This window comes from Lithobates pipiens, unplaced genomic scaffold (genome assembly GCF_037356315.1).
Source record: "Lithobates pipiens isolate NorthernLeopardFrog02 unplaced genomic scaffold, aLitPip1_a1.2 Scaffold_94, whole genome shotgun sequence".
Lineage (NCBI taxonomy): Eukaryota > Metazoa > Chordata > Amphibia > Anura > Ranidae > Lithobates > Lithobates pipiens.
The window spans coordinates 2,745,747-2,767,521 of NW_027507917.1; the positions used below are offsets into that span (position 1 = coordinate 2,745,747).

At 49.1% G+C, this 21,775-nt stretch overlaps 1 protein-coding gene across 2 annotated transcripts in view; it reads left to right on the forward strand.

Moving 5' to 3' along the window:
- Positions 1-9,808, forward strand: part of LOC143973733 (sphingomyelin phosphodiesterase-like) — a 33,096-nt gene extending 23,288 nt beyond the window's left edge. The window contains exons 3-7 of one of the 2 annotated variants that reach the window (XM_077474568.1): positions 873-1,044; positions 1,572-1,648; positions 6,134-6,279; positions 7,600-8,573; positions 8,722-9,808. In XM_077474568.1, the coding sequence (XP_077330694.1) occupies positions 873-1,044; positions 1,572-1,648; positions 6,134-6,279; positions 7,600-7,991 (787 nt within the window). In that variant the 3' untranslated portion in view covers positions 7,992-8,573; positions 8,722-9,808. Of the gene's footprint in view, positions 1-872; positions 1,045-1,571; positions 1,649-6,133; positions 6,280-7,599; positions 8,574-8,721 lie in introns of those variants that run through there. The other variant, XM_077474569.1, reaches the window with a different exon arrangement.
- Positions 9,809-21,775: the final 11,967 nt, after the last annotated feature.

Genomic DNA, 21,775 nt, shown 5'->3' on the forward strand with positions numbered 1-21,775 from the left:
GGGTCCCGATCATTACATCTAATAGAGAACAGGAGGTATGAGGGTCCCGATCATTACATCTAATAGAGAACAGGAGGTATGAGGGTCCTGATCATTACATCTAATAGAGAACAGGAGGTATGAGGGTCCTGATCATTACATCTAATAGAGAACAGGAGGTATGGGGGTCCCGATCATTACATCTAATAGAGAACAGGAGGTATGAGGGTCCTGATCATTACATCTAATAGAGAACAGGAGGTATGGGGGTCCCGATCATTACATCTAATAGAGAACAGGAGGTATGAGGGTCCCGATCATTACATCTAATAGAGAACAGGAGGTATGAGGGTCCTGATCATTACATCTAATAGAGAACAGGAGGTATGAGGGTCCTGATCATTACATCTAATAGAGAACAGGAGGTATGAGGGTCCCGATCATTACATCTAATAGAGAACAGGAGGTATGAGGGTCCTGATCATTACATCTAATAGAGAACAGGAGGTATGAGGGTCCCGATCATTACATCTAATAGAGGACAGGAGGTATGAGGGTCCCGATCATTACATATAATAGAGAACAGGAGGTATGAGGGTCCCGATCATTACATCTAATAGAGAACAGGAGGTATGAGGGTCCTGATCATTACATCTAATAGAGAACAGGAGGTATGGGGGTCCCGATCATTACATCTAATAGAGAACAGGAGGTATGAGGGTCCTGATCATTACATCTAATAGAGAACAGGAGGTATGAGGGTCCTGCTCCTCTCCTTTTCATATCTGGTGATTGAGGTTTCTCCATATCCCGTCTCTGTCCTCCTCTCCTGATCTTCTGCTCTCCTCTTCCTCTTTGTCTCTGACCTCTGACCTCTGACCTCGGTGTTTCAGTACGGTTGGGTATTACACGGTGAAGATCGCTCCCGGGCTGCGTTTGGTGTCCCTGAACATGAACTACTGTGCCAGCGAGAACTTCTGGCTCCTCATCAATTTCACGGACCCGGCTGGGCAGCTGCAGTGGTTGGTGGGAATTCTGCAGGAGGCCGAGGACAACCATGAAAAGGTGAGGAGTGTTTCCCGTCTTCTGGAAATTGTATATCTAAAGCCATATTCTCATATTTTCTGGGATTAGGAGAGTAATAGAAGGAATCGCATGGCTTCCCTGGAGAAAATGCTTCTTCATGCCCCTCAGTGCAGCCCCCAGGATCGAAGACATTTGGCCGTATGATTTTTTTGCCAATGGGGAGAAGCAGCCTTGCCCAGCAAAGTGATTTGTCAAAGGCTAAATGGGTCAAAAGGGATAGTTCCCCCCCCCCCTCCTGCCGGAGTAGTAGAGGGACTTGGACTATGAGGTCCACTTCTGCCCATGTGATTCATGGTGGACCCCGGAAGAGGAGGATGTGTCCCTGACAAAGATGCGGTGATATTATAAATAAGAGATGATGATTTGGTGGCACATTATCTGGTTATTGGGGCTTAGAGGAGTTCTAGGTGGAGGGTGGGACTGTGAGAGCAGAGACAACCCCGGAATACACGGGTGAGATGTGACCCCAGGTCTGAGAGCTCATCTCCTCTTTTCTCTGGTCACAGGTTCATATTATCGGACACATCCCCCCCGGCCTGTGCCTGAAGAGCTGGAGCTGGAACTATTACCGGATTGTCAACAGGTGAGCCCATGTTATTTCCCAGCACACTCCCATACCCCTCTTCACGGCATGCCAAGGGGTATTGTGCCCCTTGTTACTTCTACCACCCCCCTACTGTGTCCTCTGTACCCCCAGCCATGACCATCCCTCCATAATCTCTGTACCCTCAGACATGACCACCCTCCCCTAATCTCTTTACCCTCAGACATGACCATCCCCCCTAATCTCTTTACCCTCAGACATGACCATCCCCCCTAATCTCTGTACCCTCAGACATGACCATCCCCCCCTAATCTCTGTACCCTCAGACATGACCATCCCCCCTTATCTCTGTACCCTCAGACATGACCAACCCCCCTAATCTCTGTACCCTCAGACATGACCACCCCCCTAATCTCTGTACCCCCAGCCATGAACATCTCTCCATAATCTCTGTACCCCCCCCCAGCCATGATTATCCTGCCCTTGATTTCTGTACCCTCAACCATGACCATCCCCCTAATCTCTGTATCCTCAACCATAACCACCCCCCCTAATCTCTGTACCCTCAGACATGACCATCCCCCCTAATCTCTGTACCCTCAGACATGACCACCCCCCCTAATCTCTGTACCCTCAGACATGACCATCCCCCCTAATCTCTGTACCCTCAGACATGACCACCCCCCCTAATCTCTGTACCCTCAGCCATGACCATCCCCCTAATCTCTGTATCCTCAACCATAACCACCCCCCCTAATCTCTGTACCCTCAGACATGACCACCCCCCCTAATTTCTGTACCCTCAGACATGACCACCCCCCCTAATCTCTGTACCCTCAGACATGACCATCCCCCCCTAATCTCTGTACCCTCAGACATGACCATCCCCCCCTAATCTCTGTACCCTCAGACATGACCACCCCCCCAATCTCTGTACCCTCAGACATGACCATCCCCCCCTAATCTCTGTACCCTCAGACATGACCACCCCCCTAATGTCTGTACCCCCAGACATGACCACCCCCCCTAATCTCTGTACCCTCAGACATGACCACCCCCCCCCCCCCCCAATCTCTGTACATATGGCCATGACCACCTCACTCTAATGTCTGTACCCTCAGACATGACCACCCTCCCCTAATCTCTGTACCCTCAGACATGACCACCCCCCCTAATCTCTGTACCCTCAGACATGACCATCCCCCCCTAATCTCTGTACCCTCAGACATGACCATCCCCCCCTAATCTCTGTACCCTCAGACATGACCATCCCCCCCTAATCTCTGTACCCTCAGACATGACCATCCCCCCTAATCTCTGTACCCTCAGACATGACCACCCCCCCTAATCTCTGTACCCTCAGACATGACCACCCCCTAATCTCTGTACCCTCAGACATGACCACCCTCCCCTAATCTCTGTACCCTCAGACATGACCACCCTCCCCTAATCTCTGTACCCTCAGACATGACCACCCCCCATAATCTCTGTACCCTCAGACATGACCACCCCCCTAATCTCTGTACCCTCAGACATGACCACCCTCCCCTAATCTCTGTACCCTCAGACATGACCACCCTCCCCTAATCTCTGTACCCTCAGACATGACCACCCTCCCCTAATCTCTGTACCCTCAGACATGACCACCCCCCCTAATCTCTGTACCCTCAGACATGACCACCCCCCCTAATCTCTGTACCCTCAGACATGACCATCCCCCCCTAATCTCTGTACCCTCAGACATGACCATCCCCCCCTAATCTCTGTACCCTCAGACATGACCACCCCCCCCACCCAATCTCTGTACCCTCAGACATGACCATCACCCCCTAATCTCTGTACCCTCAGACATGACCACCCCCCCAATCTCTGTACCCTCAGACATGACCATCCCCCCCCTAATCTCTGTACCCTCAGACATGACCACCCCCCTAATGTCTGTACCCCCAGACATGACCACCCCCCCTAATCTCTGTACCCTCAGACATGACCACCCCCCCCCCCCCTAATCTCTGTACATATGGCCATGACCACCCCCCCTAATGTCTGTACCCTCAGACATGACCACCCTCCCCTAATCTCTGTACCCTCAGACATGACCACCCCCCTAATCTCTGTACCCTCAGACATGACCATCCCCCCCCTAATCTCTGTACCCTCAGACATGATCACCCTCCCCTAATCTCTGTACCCTCAGACATGACCATCCCCCCCTAATCTCTGTACCCTCAGACATGACCACCCCCCCCCCCTAATCTCTGTACCCTCAGACATGACCATCCCCCCTAATCTCTGTACCCTCAGACATGACCACCCTCCCCTAATCTCTGTACCCTCAGACATGACCACCCCCCTAATCTCTGTACCCTCAGACATGACCATCCCCCCCCTAATCTCTGTACCCTCAGACATGATCACCCTCCCCTAATCTCTGTACCCTCAGACATGACCATCCCCCCCTAATCTCTGTACCCTCAGACATGACCACCCCCCCCCCCCCCTAATCTCTGTACCCTCAGACATGACCATCCCCCCTAATCTCTGTACCCTCAGACATGACCATCCCCCCTAATCTCTGTACCCTCAGACATGACCACCCCCTAATCTCTGTACCCTCAGACATGACCACCCTCCCCTAATCTCTGTACCCTCAGACATGACCATCCCCCCTAATCTCTGTACCCTCAGACATGACCACCCCCTAATCTCTGTACCCTCAGACATGATCACCCCCCTAATCTCTGTACCCTCAGACATGACCACCCCCCTAATCTCTGTACCCTCAGACATGACCACCCCCCTAATCTCTGTACCCTCAGACATGACCACCCTCCCCTAATCTCTGTACCCTCAGTCATGACCACCCTCCCCTAATCTCTGTACCCTGAGACATGATCACCCTCCCCTAATCTCTGTACCCTCAGACATGACCACCCCCCATAATCTCTGTACCCTCAGACATGACCACCCCTCTAATCTCTGTACCCTCAGACATGACCACCCCCCCTAATCTCTGTACCCTCAGACATGACCACCCCCCCTAATCTCTGTACCCTCAGACATGACCATCCCCCCCTAATCTCTGTACCTTCAGACATGACCACCCCCCCCTAATCTCTGTACCCTCAGACATGACCATCCCCCCTAATCTCTGTACCCTCAGACATGACCATCCCCCCCTAATCTCTGTACCCTCAGACATGACCACCCTCCCTAATCTCTGTACCCTCAGACATGACCACCCCCCTAATCTCTGTACCCTCAGACATGACCACCCCCCCTAATCTCTGTACCCTCAGACATGACCACCCCCCTAATCTCTGTACCCTCAGACATGACCACCCCCCCTAATCTCTGTACCCTCAGACATGACCACCCCCCTAATCTCTGTACCCTCAGACATGACCACCCTCCCCTAATCTCTGTACCCTCAGACATGACCACCCCCCCTAATCTCTGTACCCTCAGACATGACCACCCCCCTAATCTCTGTACCCTCAGACATGACCATCCCCCCTAATTTCTGTACCCTCAGACATGACCACCCCCCCTAATCTCTGTACCCTCAGACATGACCACCCCCCCTAATCTCTGTACCCTCAGACATGACCACCCCCCCTAATCTCTGTACCCTCAGACATGACCACCCCCCCTAATCTCTGTACCCTCAGACATGACAACCCCCCTAATCTCTGTACCCTCAGAAATGACCACCCCCCCTAATCTCTGTACCCTCAGACATGACCACCCCCCCTAATCTCTGTACCCTCAGACATGACCACCCCCCTAATCTCTGTACCCTCAGACATGACCACCCCCCCTAATCTCTGTACCCTCAGACATGACCACCCCCCTAATCTCTGTACCCTCAGACATGACCACCCTCCCTAATCTCTGTACCTTCAGACATGACCACCCCCCCCCCCCCTAATCTCTGTACCCTCAGACATGACCATCCCCCCTAATCTCTGTACCCTCAGACATGACCATCCCCCCTAATCTCTGTACCCTCAGACATGACCATCCCCCCTAATCTCTGTACCCTCAGACATGACCACCCCCCCTAATCTCTGTACCCTCAGACATGACCACCCCCCCTAATCTCTGTACCCTCAGACATGACCACCCCCCTAATCTCTGTACCCTCAGACATGACCACCCCCCCCTAATCTCTGTACCCTCAGACATGACCATCCCCCCTAATCTCTGTACCCTCAGACATGACCACCCTCCCTAATCTCTGTACCTTCAGACATGACCATCCCCCCTAATCTCTGTACCCTCAGACATGACCATCCCCCCTAATCTCTGTACCCTCAGACATGACCACCCCCCCCCCCCCCCTAATTTCTACACCACAGCCCTTAGAATTGAGTTGGGTCTACTGGTACAGGGCTCAGGACTTCCACTAACATGAGATCCATTTTGTTGTAACCCTGAAACCGCTCCGTATATCTGACGGGGGTGATGGGCCCGTCTTCCCAGAATCCTCCCCGGGGTCTCATTCTTCCTCTCTCCCCACAGATACGAGGGCACCATTGCTGCCCAGTTCTTTGGACACACTCACCTGGACGAGTTTGAGATATTTTACGATGAAGAGACCCTCAGCCGCCCGCTCTCTGTGGCCTACATCGCACCCAGTGTCACCACCTTCATTGACCTCAACCCAGGTAATGCCCGGGCACGGTGACCGTCTGCCATGGATATTCGGTGTACCACCAGACAGCCGGCAGGTAACGCCACGAATGTGGTTTGACCGAAGTGCAGTTCACCTGCCAGAAAGCTCACTGCGTCCCGGAAGTTCTACTAATAGGGAAGCTTTGGTTACGTCTGACCTCCGCCCCCCCCTTCAGTCTTGCACAGGTGTAGTGGCTCCTGTCCGGGACTGAAACGGCCTCCTCCGATTTCACTGCACACTGTGAGCTTCTCACCATGTGCATCAGAAGCTGCAGCAAGTCAGATAGAGCCCCGTCCCCTCATTTCTTTGCTGGAGGACGTTCAGCATCATCTAGACCAGGGCTCTCCAAACTTTCTTAAGATAGGGTCAGTTTACTGTCCTTTAGACTTTAGGAGGGCCGGACTGTGACCAGTGGGAATAGATAATGTCTCTCAGGCTTAGTGGTCAGTAGGAGCAGTAATAGTGCCCCATCATTGGTATTAGTGGGAGGAATAATGCCCCATCATTGATGTCAGTGGGAGGAATAGTGCCCCATCATTGGTGTCAGTGGGAGGAATAGTGCCCCATCATTGGTGTCAGTGGGAGGAATAGTGCCCCATCATTGGTGTCAGTGGGAGGAATAGTGTCCCATCATTGGTGTCAGTGGGAGGAATAGTGCCCCATCATTGGTGTCAGTGGGAGGAATAGTGCCCCATCATTGGTGTCAGTGGGAGGAATAGTGCCCCAAGGGCCAGGTAACTGCAAGCAACAGTTTGGAGACCACTAATCTAAACATTTCATTCATTGGATTTCAGTTCTTGCAATAATGAAGACTCACCATCACCTAGGTAGGTCGGCACTTACATACAGAATGACACTTGCCCCTGAATGAACTTTGATATTTGGATTACTCCCCCCCCCCCCCCAAGAGCCAGACTACTGCTGTTCCTGTTCTCAGGAGAGGAGACCAGCATGGCCTCCTGCTGCTGTAGCCCATCTTTTTCAGATTGCCTGTTCTACAGTATGTGTTCACAGATGGTCTTCTGCACAGCAGTGCCGTAAAGTGAGGTTTGTGGATCAGTTTTGGCCTTCCTTCCTTCCTTCACCTAGACTGTCTTTTCTCCTCTGACCTCTCTCTCTCGGTAAGGCTGGCCAGGCACACACACGCATGCCTCCATCCACTTCATACAGTGATGATGGATGGAACTCCCAGAATTGAATCTGTACGGTGGCCTCCACTTTGGGTGTAGCGGGTAGATGTGGGTGGAGTTGATGTTCTTCTAGTCGGAGTGTGTAGTGGATCTCACAAATGTCCTCCTCCTTTTTTTTTCAGGTTACCGCGTGTACCAGATCGACGGCGAACACCCCAACAGCTCCCACGTCGTATTAGACCACGAGACCTACATCCTCAACCTGACCGAAGCCAACAAGAAAAAGGAGGAGCCGCAGTGGACTTTCCTGTACAGCGCCCTCAACACGTATGGGATGAAGTCGGCCTATCCGGAGGACTGGGACAACCTGCTCAAGAGGTTCCTCCAGGATGAAAAGCTTTTCCAGACCTTCTGGTTCCTCCATCACAAGGGTCACGTGGAAGAGGTATGTGAGCCCACGTGTAAGAGGACCCTCATTTGTGTCCTTCGGACCGGAAGGTCCGGTGATCCCCAACTGTGCAAAGATCTGGGGCTTGGCGGGAAACCAAACTGGAAGCGGAAATCTCTTTGCTGAGGACCCGTTGATCTATACTCATCTCCTAGAGGAGATGTAAACTCGTCTCGTGGAGGAAAGGACTGTTTACACAATACATGGACCTCCCTGAAGAGCGTTTCATATAAGCTAAGAAATCTCAGGAGCTTTTATAGTATTTCTAAACCTGTGGCGGTCCCTTGGGAATGTCCCAATGGAGATCAACTTGAATGAAGGCAACGTAGACCAGATGGGATGTTCTCCAACAATCTCTCTGGGAAGTTCTGAGAACGCGATGGAGTTAAAACGCGTAGGCTGTTCACACGACCAACGTCTTCCTGGTGACTTCTTCATTCAGATCCCTTTTTTTTGTGGTTCCATCTACAAGCTCAGGTGTTTTCTATTCAACTGACAACGTAGACGAGATTGTTGGAGGACGTCCTATCTCTCTGGGAAGTTCTGAGAACGCGATGGGGGTTAAAACGCAGAGCTTTTATAGTATTTCTAAACCTGTAGCAGTCCCTTGGGAATGTCCCAATGGAGATCAACTTGAATGAAGACAACGTAGACCAGATAGGATGTTCTCCAACAATCTCTCTGGGAAGTTCTGAGAACGCGATGGGGGTTAAAACGCGTGGGCCTTCTTCATTCAGATCCTTTTTTTTTTGTGGTTCCATCTACAAGCTCAGGTGTTTTCTATTCAACTGACAACGTAGACCAGATTGTTGGAGGACATCCTATCTCTCTGGGAAGTTCTGAGAACGCGATGGAGTTAAAACGCGTAGGCTGTTCACACGACCAACGTCTTCCTGGTGACTTCTTCATTCAGATCCCTTTTTTTTGTGGTTCCATCTACAAGCTCAGGTGTTTTCTATTCAACTGACAAGTCACTTAGACAATTTCTGTCTCCCGGAAGTGACGATTGCTACCACACCTCCCTAATGGGTTAGATCTTTCTTAGCCCCCTGTACACACGGGTCGGAGTACTAAGCCTTCTTATATCCGAAGGCGCCCCGGCGCATTTCTGACATTCTCCCCTCAACCAATCACAAGCCGCTAACTTCCCCGATCTCTTATATCACAACACCAATAACCCTCCTAATCAAAGTCCCTATTTATCGGCCATCTTTTAATCTCTTCATCTTCGCTCTCCTACCCCCCCCCCCCCCCCCCCCGACTTTCTCACCACTAAACAAGTCTGCCTTGGCAATAGGGCAATCCGCAATCTACATCCATATGATCAAGGGGTAAAAAGATGTGGCGGAGCAGGAAGAGGGTGTTTTTTTTTTTTTTTATAAATGATCTAACAATTGAGAACAGCCATTCTCCAGTAGGGTTCCTCTAGAGCAGGGGGGGGTCTCAAAGTACCGGCCCATTTGCAGACCGGGTTAAAAAATGGCCCGCGGGCAGGGCCGACCCAGGAACGTCTTTTTTGCACTGCACCGCAGATGGGGGAGGCGCCGAAGAGCTTTACCTTTCCATCTGCTCTGTCCTTTCCGCTGCCCGCTGATGCAGCCCAGAGAGAGAACAGAGTGGAGGAAGGATCCGCCCATCGCCCCGCCCACCTAGGCACTGACCTCAGGAGATTGTGTTCTCTGGGCCCCCTGTTACTAGGCCGGTGTGGAAGCCAGGAGGAGAGGACTCAGGAGGCAGATGATCCTGATTGCCAGGAGAGGTGGCTCTGATAGGTGGCACTGATGGGCACTGGTAGATGACACTGGGCACGGATATGTGGCACTGAGGTGCAGCAATGTTTGTTGAGGCAGATTGTGGGCACTGATAGGTGGCACTGTGGGCACTGATGTATGGCACTGATGGGTGGCACTGATGTATGGCACTGATGGGTGGCACTGATGTATGGCACTGATGGGCACTGATGGGCGGCACTGGTGGGCACTGATGGGCGGCACTGGTGGGCTGCACTGATAGGCACAGATAAGGTGGCACCGAAAGGCACAGATAAGGCAGTACTGATGGGCACAGATAAGGCAGCACTGATGGGCACTGATAGGTGACACTGATAGGTGGCACGGATGGGTGGCACTAAGGGGCACTGATAGATACCACTGATAGGTGGCTCTGATAGGTGGCACTGCTGGACACTGATGGGCGCAACTGATGGGCACTGGTAGATGACACTGATGGGCACGGATATGTGGCACTGAGGTGCAGCAATGTTGTTGAGGCAGATTGTGGGCACTGATAGGTGGCACTGTGGGCACTGATAGGTGGCACTGTGGGCACTGATGTATGGCACTGCTGGGTGGCATTATGGGCACTGCTGGGTGGCACTTTTTTAATTCTCTGGGGGTTACTGACAGGGGGCAGGTGGGCACTGATACGCTGATGTCCCGATCACGGCCGCCAGTGATCGGTTTTTATTTTTTTCTCCTCGCGCTATCAGCGCAAGGAGGAAAAATAGCCGATTACCGGCTCTGTTGTCTCACATGATCAGCTGTCATTGGCTGACAGCTGATCACGTGATAAGGGGTCGGGATCGACCCCCTTGCTCGGATCCGTGAACAGGCGAGTCTCATTGACCCGGCGATCACAGAGCGCGCCGCGCGCGCCCCTCAGGGGGCACGCAGGCCGCTCGTGCACGGGATGACGTCAATAGACGTCGTCCCGGCAAAGGAGGTCCGCGCTGTAGCCTTCATTCGGCTATAGCGCGGATCTCAAGAGGTTAAAGAAGCACTGTGTTGGGGACACCTGATGTAAACGGGCACTGTAATGGGGACACCTGATGTAAAGGGGCACTGTGATGGGGACACCTGATGTAATGGGGACACCTAATGTAAAGGGGCACTGTAATGGGGACACCTGATGTAATGGGGACACCTAATGTAAAGGGGCACTGTAATGGGGACACCTGATGTAATGGGGACACCTAATGTAAAGGGGCACTGTAATGGGGACACCTGATGTAAAGGGGCACTGTAATGGGGACACATGATGTAATGGGGACACCTGATGTAAAGGGGCACTGTAATGGGGACACCTGATGTAAAGGGGCACTGTAATGGGGACACATGATGTAATGGGGACACCTGATGTAAAGGGGCACTGTAATGGGGACACCTGATGTAAAGGGGACACCTGATGCAAAGGGGCACTGTAATGGGGACACATGATGTAATGGGGACACCTGATGCAAAGGGGCACTGTAATGGGGACACATGATGTAATGGGGACACCTGATGTAAAGGGGCACTGTAATGGGGACACCTGATGTAAAGGGGACACCTGATGCAAAGGGGCACTGTAATGGGGACACATGATGTAATGGGGACACCTGATGTAAAGGGGCACTGTAATGGGGACACCTGATGTAAAGGGGCACTGTAATGGGGACACCTGATGTAAAGGGGACACCTGATGTAAAGGGGCACTGTAATGGGGACACATGATGTAATGGGGACACCTGATGTAAAGGGGCACTGTGATGGGGACACCTGATGTAACTTGACAATAAATATTATTGAAATGCCAAGGTAATTGTACATTTCTCATGTTTTTGATAGATGTAAAGTTACTACAATATTTCTGAGTCATAGCACAGACTTGAGATTCGGACCTCGGCCCAAATACAATTTTGGCGATCGGACCTCCTTGAATTTTTAATTCATTACCCCTGGTATAGTATATTATTTTGCTGGTATAGTTTGTTTTTTTAACTTTTGAAAGTTTGCATGCGGCCCCCATGGGATATGAAAACTTGTCCTGTGGCCCTCTGGCAATTTGAGTTGGAGACCCCCTGCTCTAGAGGTTCCTTGAGCTGTGGCTGGTTGACGTTCTGCTCAATGGTGCCCGCGTAGTTCCAGAACGAATGCCCAATGCGCATTTGGCAGAAGCAGTGGCATGACACCATTTAAACGATTTTATCTGCCTGTAGGGGTGGCGTTCTGACAAGCACTTTAAAAGGGAGAGGCTTTCAGTCCATTGGTGGCTATACTAGCTTCATCATTGTATCTATGGAGGGAGCTGTGGTCACCACTCGGACTTGACCTCTAACATGACTAAGGATATTAAATGTACTTATTCTGAACAAGCAGTAAAAGAGCCCTAAGTTATCTCTGTAGCTATGCACATAGTGGAGAAACTCTTCAAAGTTCATAGCAGGCACATACAGATCACAGCTCTTCTCTCCTTTTTAAAGTGTATGTTCTCGTAAATGATAAAACTCAGGGATCTCCGTCATTTTGTCCTTCACATTACAAATATTTAGTTAATTTATTGAAGTAAAATCTGCTAAGTACAGTAAATATCTAGTGATCTTGTGAATCCCATTGATCAAGAAGAGTTGAGGGAGGAGAAAAAAGATGGAGATGCAGTTATAAAGAACTTTGGTCTATGTGGTCGAGATTGGAGCTCCATTAGAGAAGTCACCACCCATGTTCCGTTCCTCCACCTTCCTCTACGTTCCTCCACGTTCCTCTACGTTCCTCTACCTTCCTCCATGTTCCTCCATGTTCCTCCATGTTCCTCCACCTTCCTCCACCTTCCTCCACCTTCCTCCACCTTCCTCCACGTTCCTCTACGTTCCTCCACGTTCCTCCACGTTCCTCTACGTTCCTCAACGTTCCTCAACGTTCCTCAACGTTCCTCCACGTTCCTCCACGTTCCTCCACCTTCCTCCACCTTCCTCCACGTTCCTCTACGTTCCTCCACGTTCCTCCACGTTCCTCTACGTTCCTCAACGTTCCTCAACGTTCCTCAGCGTTCCTCCACGTTCCTCCACGTTCCTCCACCTTCCTCCACGTTCCTCCACCTTCCTCCACCTTCCTCCACGTTCCTCCACGTTCCTCCACCTTCCTCCACCTTCCTCCACGTTCCTCCACCTTCCTCCACCTTCCTCCACGTTCCTCCACCTTCCTCCACGTTCCTCCACGTTCCTCCACCTTCCTCCACGTTCCTCCACCTTCCTCCACCTTCCTCCACCTTCCTCCACGTTCCTCCAAGGGATGAGGTTATGGTCAAAGAGGCCATTAGTAAATCCTTGGAGGAAGGGAGAGTGACATTTTTGAGGTTTGTCACTGAGGTGAGATCTATAGCTGTGGGAAGTGTTTTAAAAACAAAGGAGAACGACTTTTTTGAGTTCAGATATCTTCTCTTTGGTGTAACGTAGAAGATCAGTTTGGTTGGAAGCCATTGAAGAAAGTGACAGAGAAAGCAGGAGGCCGGGTCAACCTTTCTCTTGAAAAAATGACTTCAGTTCTTCCATCCTACTCCATATGACCCAAAATGTTTCCACCCTTCCACCTCACAGGAACTGCCAACAACACCAATCTGCCCCACACCCCAGATAGGTTCCTCTGCCATCTTTCCACAATCCTCTCCAACATCTCCCCGTATATCAATGTGCTAATGCCCCAATCCTCGCCATCACTCCCGTTCCTTTACTGCGCTCCATAATGCCTCGTGTCCAACCAACCTTTTTATATTCTGTTACATCACTGAGTTCCTTCTGCTTTCAACCCAAGTGTTTCCCAGAACTGTCCTCAAAGTCTACTAAGCATGTAAGCTTGCATACTCTTCATGTCCCGGCAGTGTCCTCTGGCTACTTATTTGGACACAAAACTGTTAATGGGACCCGAGGAATATTTATTGTACCTTGTTCTGCCCCCACATCTCACCCCGTTGTGCTTCCGAACCTCACGACATTGCACTGACTATTGTTAATGCTGTTACAATCTTGATCTTACTAACCCCTCACATCTCCAACTTCTCGTTTGGCTGCTTTCTAAATCCCCCCACCATACCATGCTCAGCTCACCAATCTTCCACCACACCCAACGTATCTCCACCCAATCTTCCCTATCATTCCACCATGCCAAGCTCGCCAATCCAACGCACCCAATTCACCAATCTTCCACCACACCCAACGTATCTCCACCCAATCTTCCCTATCATTCCACCATGCCAAGCTCGCCAATCCAACGCACCCAATTCACCAATCTTCCACCACACCCAACGTATCTCCACCCAATCTTCCCTATCATTCCACCATGCCAAGCTCGCCAATCCAACGCACCCAATTCACCAATCTTCCACCACACCCAACGTATCTCCACCCAATCTTCCCTATCATTCCACCATGCCAAGCTCGCCAATCCAACGCACCCAATTCACCAATCTTCCACCACACCCAACGTATCTCCACCCAATCTTCCCTATCATTCCACCATGCCAAGCTCGCCAATCCAACGCACCCAATTCACCAATCTTCCACCACACCCAACGTATCTCCACCCAATCTTCCCTATCATTCCACCATGCCAAGCTCGCCAATCCAACGCACCCAATTCACCAATCTTCCACCACACCCAACGTATCTCCACCCAATCTTCCCTATCATTCCACCATGCCAAGCTCGCCAATCCAACGCACCCAATTCACCAATCTTCCACCACACCCAACGTATCTCCACCCAATCTTCCCTATCATTCCACCATGCCAAGCTCGCCAATCCAACGCACCCAATTCACCAATCTTCCACCACACCCAACGTATCTCCACCCAATCTTCCCTATCATTCCACCACACCATGCTCGCCAATACAACACACCCAATTCACCAACCTTCCACCACACCCAACGTATCTCCACCCAATCTTCCCTATCATTCCACCACGCCATGCTCGCCAATCCAACACACCCAATTCACCAATCTTCCACCACACCCAACGTATCTCCACCCAATCTTCCCTATCATTCCACCACGCCATGCTCGCCAATACAACACACCCAATTCACCAATCTTCCACCACACCCAACGTATCTCCACCTCCTCCTCCCTCTCACTTTACCATGTCATACATAACTCACCAAACCAACACGTCCATCACACCCAAAATATCTCCACCTTACCTAACTGCACTTTACTCACCAAACTTCCACTATACCCAAAGTATCTCCTCCCTCTCACTCCACCATACCACATACAACTCACTAATCTTACATATCCACCAAACTTCCACTATACCCAAAGTATCTCCACCTCCTTCTCCCTCTCACCCCACCACACCATACACATCTCATCCATCCTTCACCAAGCCCAAAGTATCTCCTCTTCCCCAACCCACCACACCATACACAGCTACTCAATCTTCTACCAAAACCAAAATACCTCCTCACCCCACCGCATCGTACACGGCTCATCCATCCTTCACCAAGCCCAAAGTATCTCCTCCTCACTCCGCTACTCCATCTTCCACCAAAACCAAAATACCTCCCCACCCCACCGCATCGTACACGGCTCATCCATCCTTCACCAAGCCTAAAGTATCTCCTTCTCACTCCGCCACACCATACACAGCTACTCAATCTTCCACTAAAACCAAAATACCTCCTCACCCCACCGCACTGTACACAGCTCATCAATCCTCCACCAAACCCAAAATATCTCCTCCTCCTCACCCCACAACATCATACACAGCTCATCAATCCTCCACCAAACCCAAAATATCTCCTCCTCCTCACCCCACAACATCATACACAGCTCATCAATCCTCCACCAAATCCAAAGTATCATCTCCTTCTCCTCACCCCACCACTTCATACATAGCTCATCAATCCTCCATCAAACCAAAAGTATCTCCTTCTCTTCCCCAACCCACCACACCATACACAGCTCATCAATCCTACCCTAAATATCTCCTCCTCACTCCACCACACCATACACAGCTCATCAATCCTCCACCAAATCCAAAGTATCATCTCCTTCTCCTCACCCCACCACTTCATACATAGCTCATCAATCCTCCATCAAACCAAAAGTATCTCCTCTTCCCCAACCCACCACACCATACACGGCTCATCAATCCTACCCTAAATATCTCCTCCTCACTCCACCACACCATACACAGCTCATCAATCCTACCCTAAATATCTCCTCCTCACTCCACCACACCATACACGGCTCATCAATCCTACCCTAAATATCTCCTCCTCACTCCACCACACCATACACGGCTCATCAATCCTACCCTAAATATCTCCTCCTCACTCCGCCACACCATACACGGCTCATCAATCCTACCCTAAATATCTCCTCCTCACTCCACCACACCATACACGGTTCATCAATCCTACCCTAAATATCTCCTCCTCACTCCACCACACCATACACGGCTCATCAATCCTACCCTAAATATCTCCTCCTCACTCCGCCACACCATACACAGCTCATCAATCCTCCACCAAATCCAAAGTATCATCTCCTTCTCCTCACCCACCACTTCATACTTAGCTCATCAATCCTCCATCAAACCAAAAGTATCTCCTCTTCCCCAACCCACCACACCATACACGGCTCATCAATCCTACCCTAAATATCTCCTCCTCACTCCACCACACCATACACGGCTCATCAATCCTACCCTAAATATCTCCTCCTCACTCCACCACACCATACACAGCTCATCAATCCTCCACCAAATCCAAAGTATCATCTCCTTCTCCTCACCCCACCACTTCATACATAGCTCATCAATCCTCCATCAAACCAAAAGTATCTCCTCTTCCCCAACCCACCACACCATACACGGCTCATCAATCCTACCCTAAATATCTCCTCCTCACTCCACCACACCATACACAGCTCATCAATCCTACCCTAAATATCTCCTCCTCACTCCACCACACCATACACGGCTCATCAATCCTACCCTAAATATCTCCTCCTCACTCCACCACACCATACACGGCTCATCAATCCTACCCTAAATATCTCCTCCTCACTCCACCACACCATACACGGCTCATCAATCCTACCCTAAATATCTCCTCCTCACTCCACCACACCATACACGGCTCATCAATCCTACCCTAAATATCTCCTCCTCACTCCACCACACCATACACGGTTCATCAATCCTACCCTAAATATCTCCTCCTCACTCCACCACACCATACACGGCTCATCAATCCTACCCTAAATATCTCCTCCTCACTCCGCCACACCATACACAGCTCATCAATCCTCCACCAAATCCAAAGTATCATCTCCTTCTCCTCACCCACCACTTCATACTTAGCTCATCAATCCTCCATCAAACCAAAAGTATCTCCTCTTCCCCAACCCACCACACCATACACGGCTCATCAATCCTACCCTAAATATCTCCTCCTCACTCCACCACACCATACACGGCTCATCAATCCTACCCTAAATATCTCCTCCTCACTCCACCACACCATACACAGCTCATCAATCCTCCACCAAATCCAAAGTATCATCTCCTTCTCCTCACCCCACCACTTCATACATAGCTCATCAATCCTCCATCAAACCAAAAGTATCTCCTCTTCCCCAACCCACCACACCATACACAGCTCATCAATCCTACCCTAAATATCTCCTCCTCACTCCGCCACACCATACACGGCTCATCAATCCTACCCTAAATATCTCCTCCTCACTCCACCACACCATACACAGCTCATCAATCCTACCCTAAATATCTCCTCCTCACTCCACCACACCATACACGGCTCATCAATCCTACCCTAAATATCTCCTCCTCACTCCACCACACCATACACGGCTCATCAATCCTACCCTAAATATCTCCTCCTCAATCCACCACACCATACACGGCTCATCAATCCTACCCTAAATATCTCCTCCTCACTCCACCACACCATACACGGCTCATCAATCCTACCCTAAATATCTCCTCCTCACTCCACCACACCATACACGGCTCATCAATCCTACCCTAAATATCTCCTCCTCACTCCACCACACCATACACGGCTCATCAATCCTACCCTAAATATCTCCTCCTCACTCCACCACACCATACACGGCTCATCAATCCTACCCTAAATATCTCCTCCTCACTCCACCACACCATACACAGCTCATCAAACCTCTATCAAATCCAAGGTGTCGCTTCCCCCTCACCCCACCACACCTTACGCAGCTCATCAATCCTCCTCCAAAACCCAAAGTGTCTCCTCCTCCTCCTCACCCCACAACGTCATACACAGCTCATCATTCCTCCACCAATCCCAAAGTATCTCCTCCTCCTCACCCCACTAATTCATACACGGCTCATTAATACTCCACCAAACCCAAAGTATCTCCTCCTCCTCATTATCTACCACACCTTGTAGTACATTCTACCCCCCACCACCACCACAGATTTCCATGATCCGCCTTCGAATACAAATGGAATTGTGCAATATGAATCCTATTACAGTGATCATTTGTGTGCTCCTCCGCTGAGATTCCAGAAGTTGAAGGCGTGGAGTCGGGAGAATCCGCTCATCGCTTTGTATAGAGAGTCTCATGATAAATGTCATGTTTAGCTCTGAATTCTGCCATTCTGGATTGTGTGACTGACTGCTAATGATTTGCACTAATAAATTACAATTGTTTTCCTCAAGAAACACGTCGAATATCTTCTCTGTAAGGTGTGGAGTTCCTCTGGTTACACGGAAAGTTTTATGCCACTTTTTTTTTGTAGATTTTACTTTTTCTTTCAGGTGACACTTTTGCCGGGTTGGGGACATTGTCAGAAGACTACAGGTCGGCGTTGTAATTCTCCATTAGAGATAAACATCATTTAAAAAACGTAACTTTATGCCCGTGGAGTAACCCTATATCTTTATCAAAGAGAAGAGAAGCGCATTAGTATGTAGAATGAACGTGGCCTCAGCCAGCACCGCTCCGCCCTGACGTGTTTCGTCCCCCGCTCACCGGGGCCTGGTCACTCACACTGCTGTATGTACTTATTAAATGCCCGATGAAGGGGTCTTGCCTGGCCTCCGAAACATGGCAATTGGCATCAACAACGCACTGCGTTATGTTTTTTGATGCGTTTTTTTTTGAGTCACATGACCTATGGAAAAAAAACACACACCATAAGCACAGTAAAATTGTGGTAAAATTGCCATGTTTCGGAGGCCAGGCAAGACCCCTTCATCAGGCATTTAATAAGTACATACAGCAGTGCGAGTGACCAGGCCCCGGTGAGCGGGGGACGAAACACGTCAGCGGGAGCTAATCGGCAGGTCCGGTGGACGCGATGTCCGCCCCGGGAACCCTGCCGATCGCTCAAGACGCAGGGCAGAATGGGCAAATCTTTGAGGAGGGGAGGCTGTGATCCGGTGCCAAGCGGGAACACGGATCTCTGCACACCCCCCCCCCCCCCCCCCCACACACACACAGCTAGCGGTCACTCCCTAGGAACATATTTTAAACCCTTTGATCGCTCCTGATATTAACCCGTTCCCTGCCAGTGTCGTTAGTACAGTGACAGTGCATATTTTATTATTATTTAGCACTGATCACTGTATTAGGGTCACTGGTCCCCAAAAAGTGTCACTTGGTGTCCAATTTGTCTGCCGCAGTGTCGCAGTCCCGCTAAAAGTCCCCGATCGACTCCATTACTAGTAAAAAGAAAAAAAATATTCCGTAAATCTATCCCATAGTTTGACACTATAATTTGTGCAAACCAATCAATATACGCTTATTGGGATTTTTGTTTACCAAAAATATGTATCAGAATAAACTGATGAAGAAATTCAAAGATTTTCTTTCGATTTTTATTTATTTATTTATTTATTTTTTTTTCGATTTCTTCTTTTTTTATTTTTATTTTTTTTTTCCCAAAAAATTTTTCAATTTTTTTTTTGTACATTTTTTTTATTTTTATTTATTTCTTTTTTTTTGTTTTTTTTATTTATTCGAATATTATTATTTTTATTTTTTCTCTTCTTTTATTTATTTATTTTATTTATTTATTTTTTTTAATTAGGTTTGTTTTATAGTATACAGTGAGAAATATTCTTATTTTTTCTTTCAAAATTGTCTGCCTTTTTGTTTATAGCGCAAAAAAAACAAAACGAGGAGACGATCAAATACCACCAAAGGATTTTGTGGGGGGGGGGAAGGGACATCAATTTTATAACAGATTCTAACACCTTATCCAGCAAAGCACAACCAATCAGATCTCGTTGGCCTAGGCCAGCGATGGTGAACCTCGGCACCCCAGATGTTTTGGAACTACATTTCCCATGATGCTCAGGCACTCTGCAGTGTAGTTGAGCATCATGGGAAATGTAGTTCCAAAACATCTGGGGTGCCGAGGTTCACCATCACTGGCCTATGACTATGATAAACTGCCACTGCTTATAATAAACTGCCACTGATTATGATAAATGGCTACTGACTATGGTAAACTGCTGCTGATTATTTTAAACTGCCACTGCACTATCATGGATCACATCAAGTTGATTGCATCAGTCTCTGCTTTCAGTCCAATATCTCTACCGTGTGCACAGCCCTACTAGGGGAAATTCCAGGAGGAATTATGACAAACTGTCGCTGACTATGATAAACACCCACTGACTATGGTAAACTGTAGATTATGGTAAACTGCCACTGACTTTGGTAAACTGCCACTGACTTTGGTAAACTGCCACTGATTGTGGTAAACTGCCACTGACTATGGTAAACTGTCGATGATTATGGTAAACTGCCAGTGACTATGGTAAACTATCACTGATTGTGGTAAACTGCCACTGACTATGGTTAACTGTTGATGATTATGGTAAACTGTTGATGATTATGGTAAACTGCCACTGACTATGGTAAACTGTCACTTATTGTGGTAAACTGCCACTGACTAAGGTAAACTGTCACTGATTGTGGTAAACTGCCACTGACTATGGTAAACTTCCACTGACTATGGTAAACTTCCACTGACTATGGTAAACTGCCACTGACTATGGTAAAATGCCACTGACTATGGTAAAATGCCAGTGACTATGGTAAACTATCACTGATTGTGGTAAACTGCCACTGACTGGTAAACTGTTGATGACTATGGTAAACTGCCACTGACTATGGTAAACTGCCACTGACTGTGGTAAACTGCCACTGACTGTGGTAAACTGCCACTGACTGTGGTAAACTGTCACTGATTGTGGTAAACTGCCACTGATTGTGGTAAACTGCCACTGACTATGGTAAACTGCCACTGACTATGGTAAAATGCCACTGACTATGGTAAAATGCCACTGATTACGGTAAACTGCCACTGACTTTGGTAAACTGCCACTGACTATGGTAAACTGCCACTGACTATGGTAAAATGCCACTGATTACGATAAACTGCCACTGACTATGATAAACTGCCACTGACTGTGGTAAACTGCCACTGACTATGGTAAAATGCCACTGATTACGGTAAACTGCCACTGACTTTGGTAAACTGTCACTGATTGTGCTAAACTGCCACTGACTATGGTAAACTGCCACTGACTATGGTAAACTGCCACTGACTATGGTAAAATGCCACTGATTACGGTAAACTGCCACTGACTATGGTAAACTTCCACTGATTATGGTAAACTGCCACTGACTATGGTAAACTTCCACTGACTATGGTAAAATGCCACTGATTACGGTAAACTGCCACTGACTATGGTAAACTTCCACTGATTACGGTAAACTGCCACTGACTATGGTAAACTTCCACTGATTACGGTAAAATGCCACTGATTACGGTAAACTGCCACTGACTTTGGTAAACTGTCACTGATTTCGATAAACAGACGCTGATTTTGGTAAACTGTCACTGATTATGGATCACATCAAGTCGATGACATCAGCCTGAGCATTCAGTCCATTATCTGTACCGTGTGTACAGCCCCACTAGGGGAAATTCCAGGAGGAATTGGACTTGCTCACCAACATGTTTTTTGGTGAAGAAAATTGGACTAAAGAAAAAATCCAACCAAACTCTATCCGATGGTCCTTGGTGGGAATGGAGTCCCGGCCTTGTACCTGAACTTTGACCCGCTCATCCATCATTG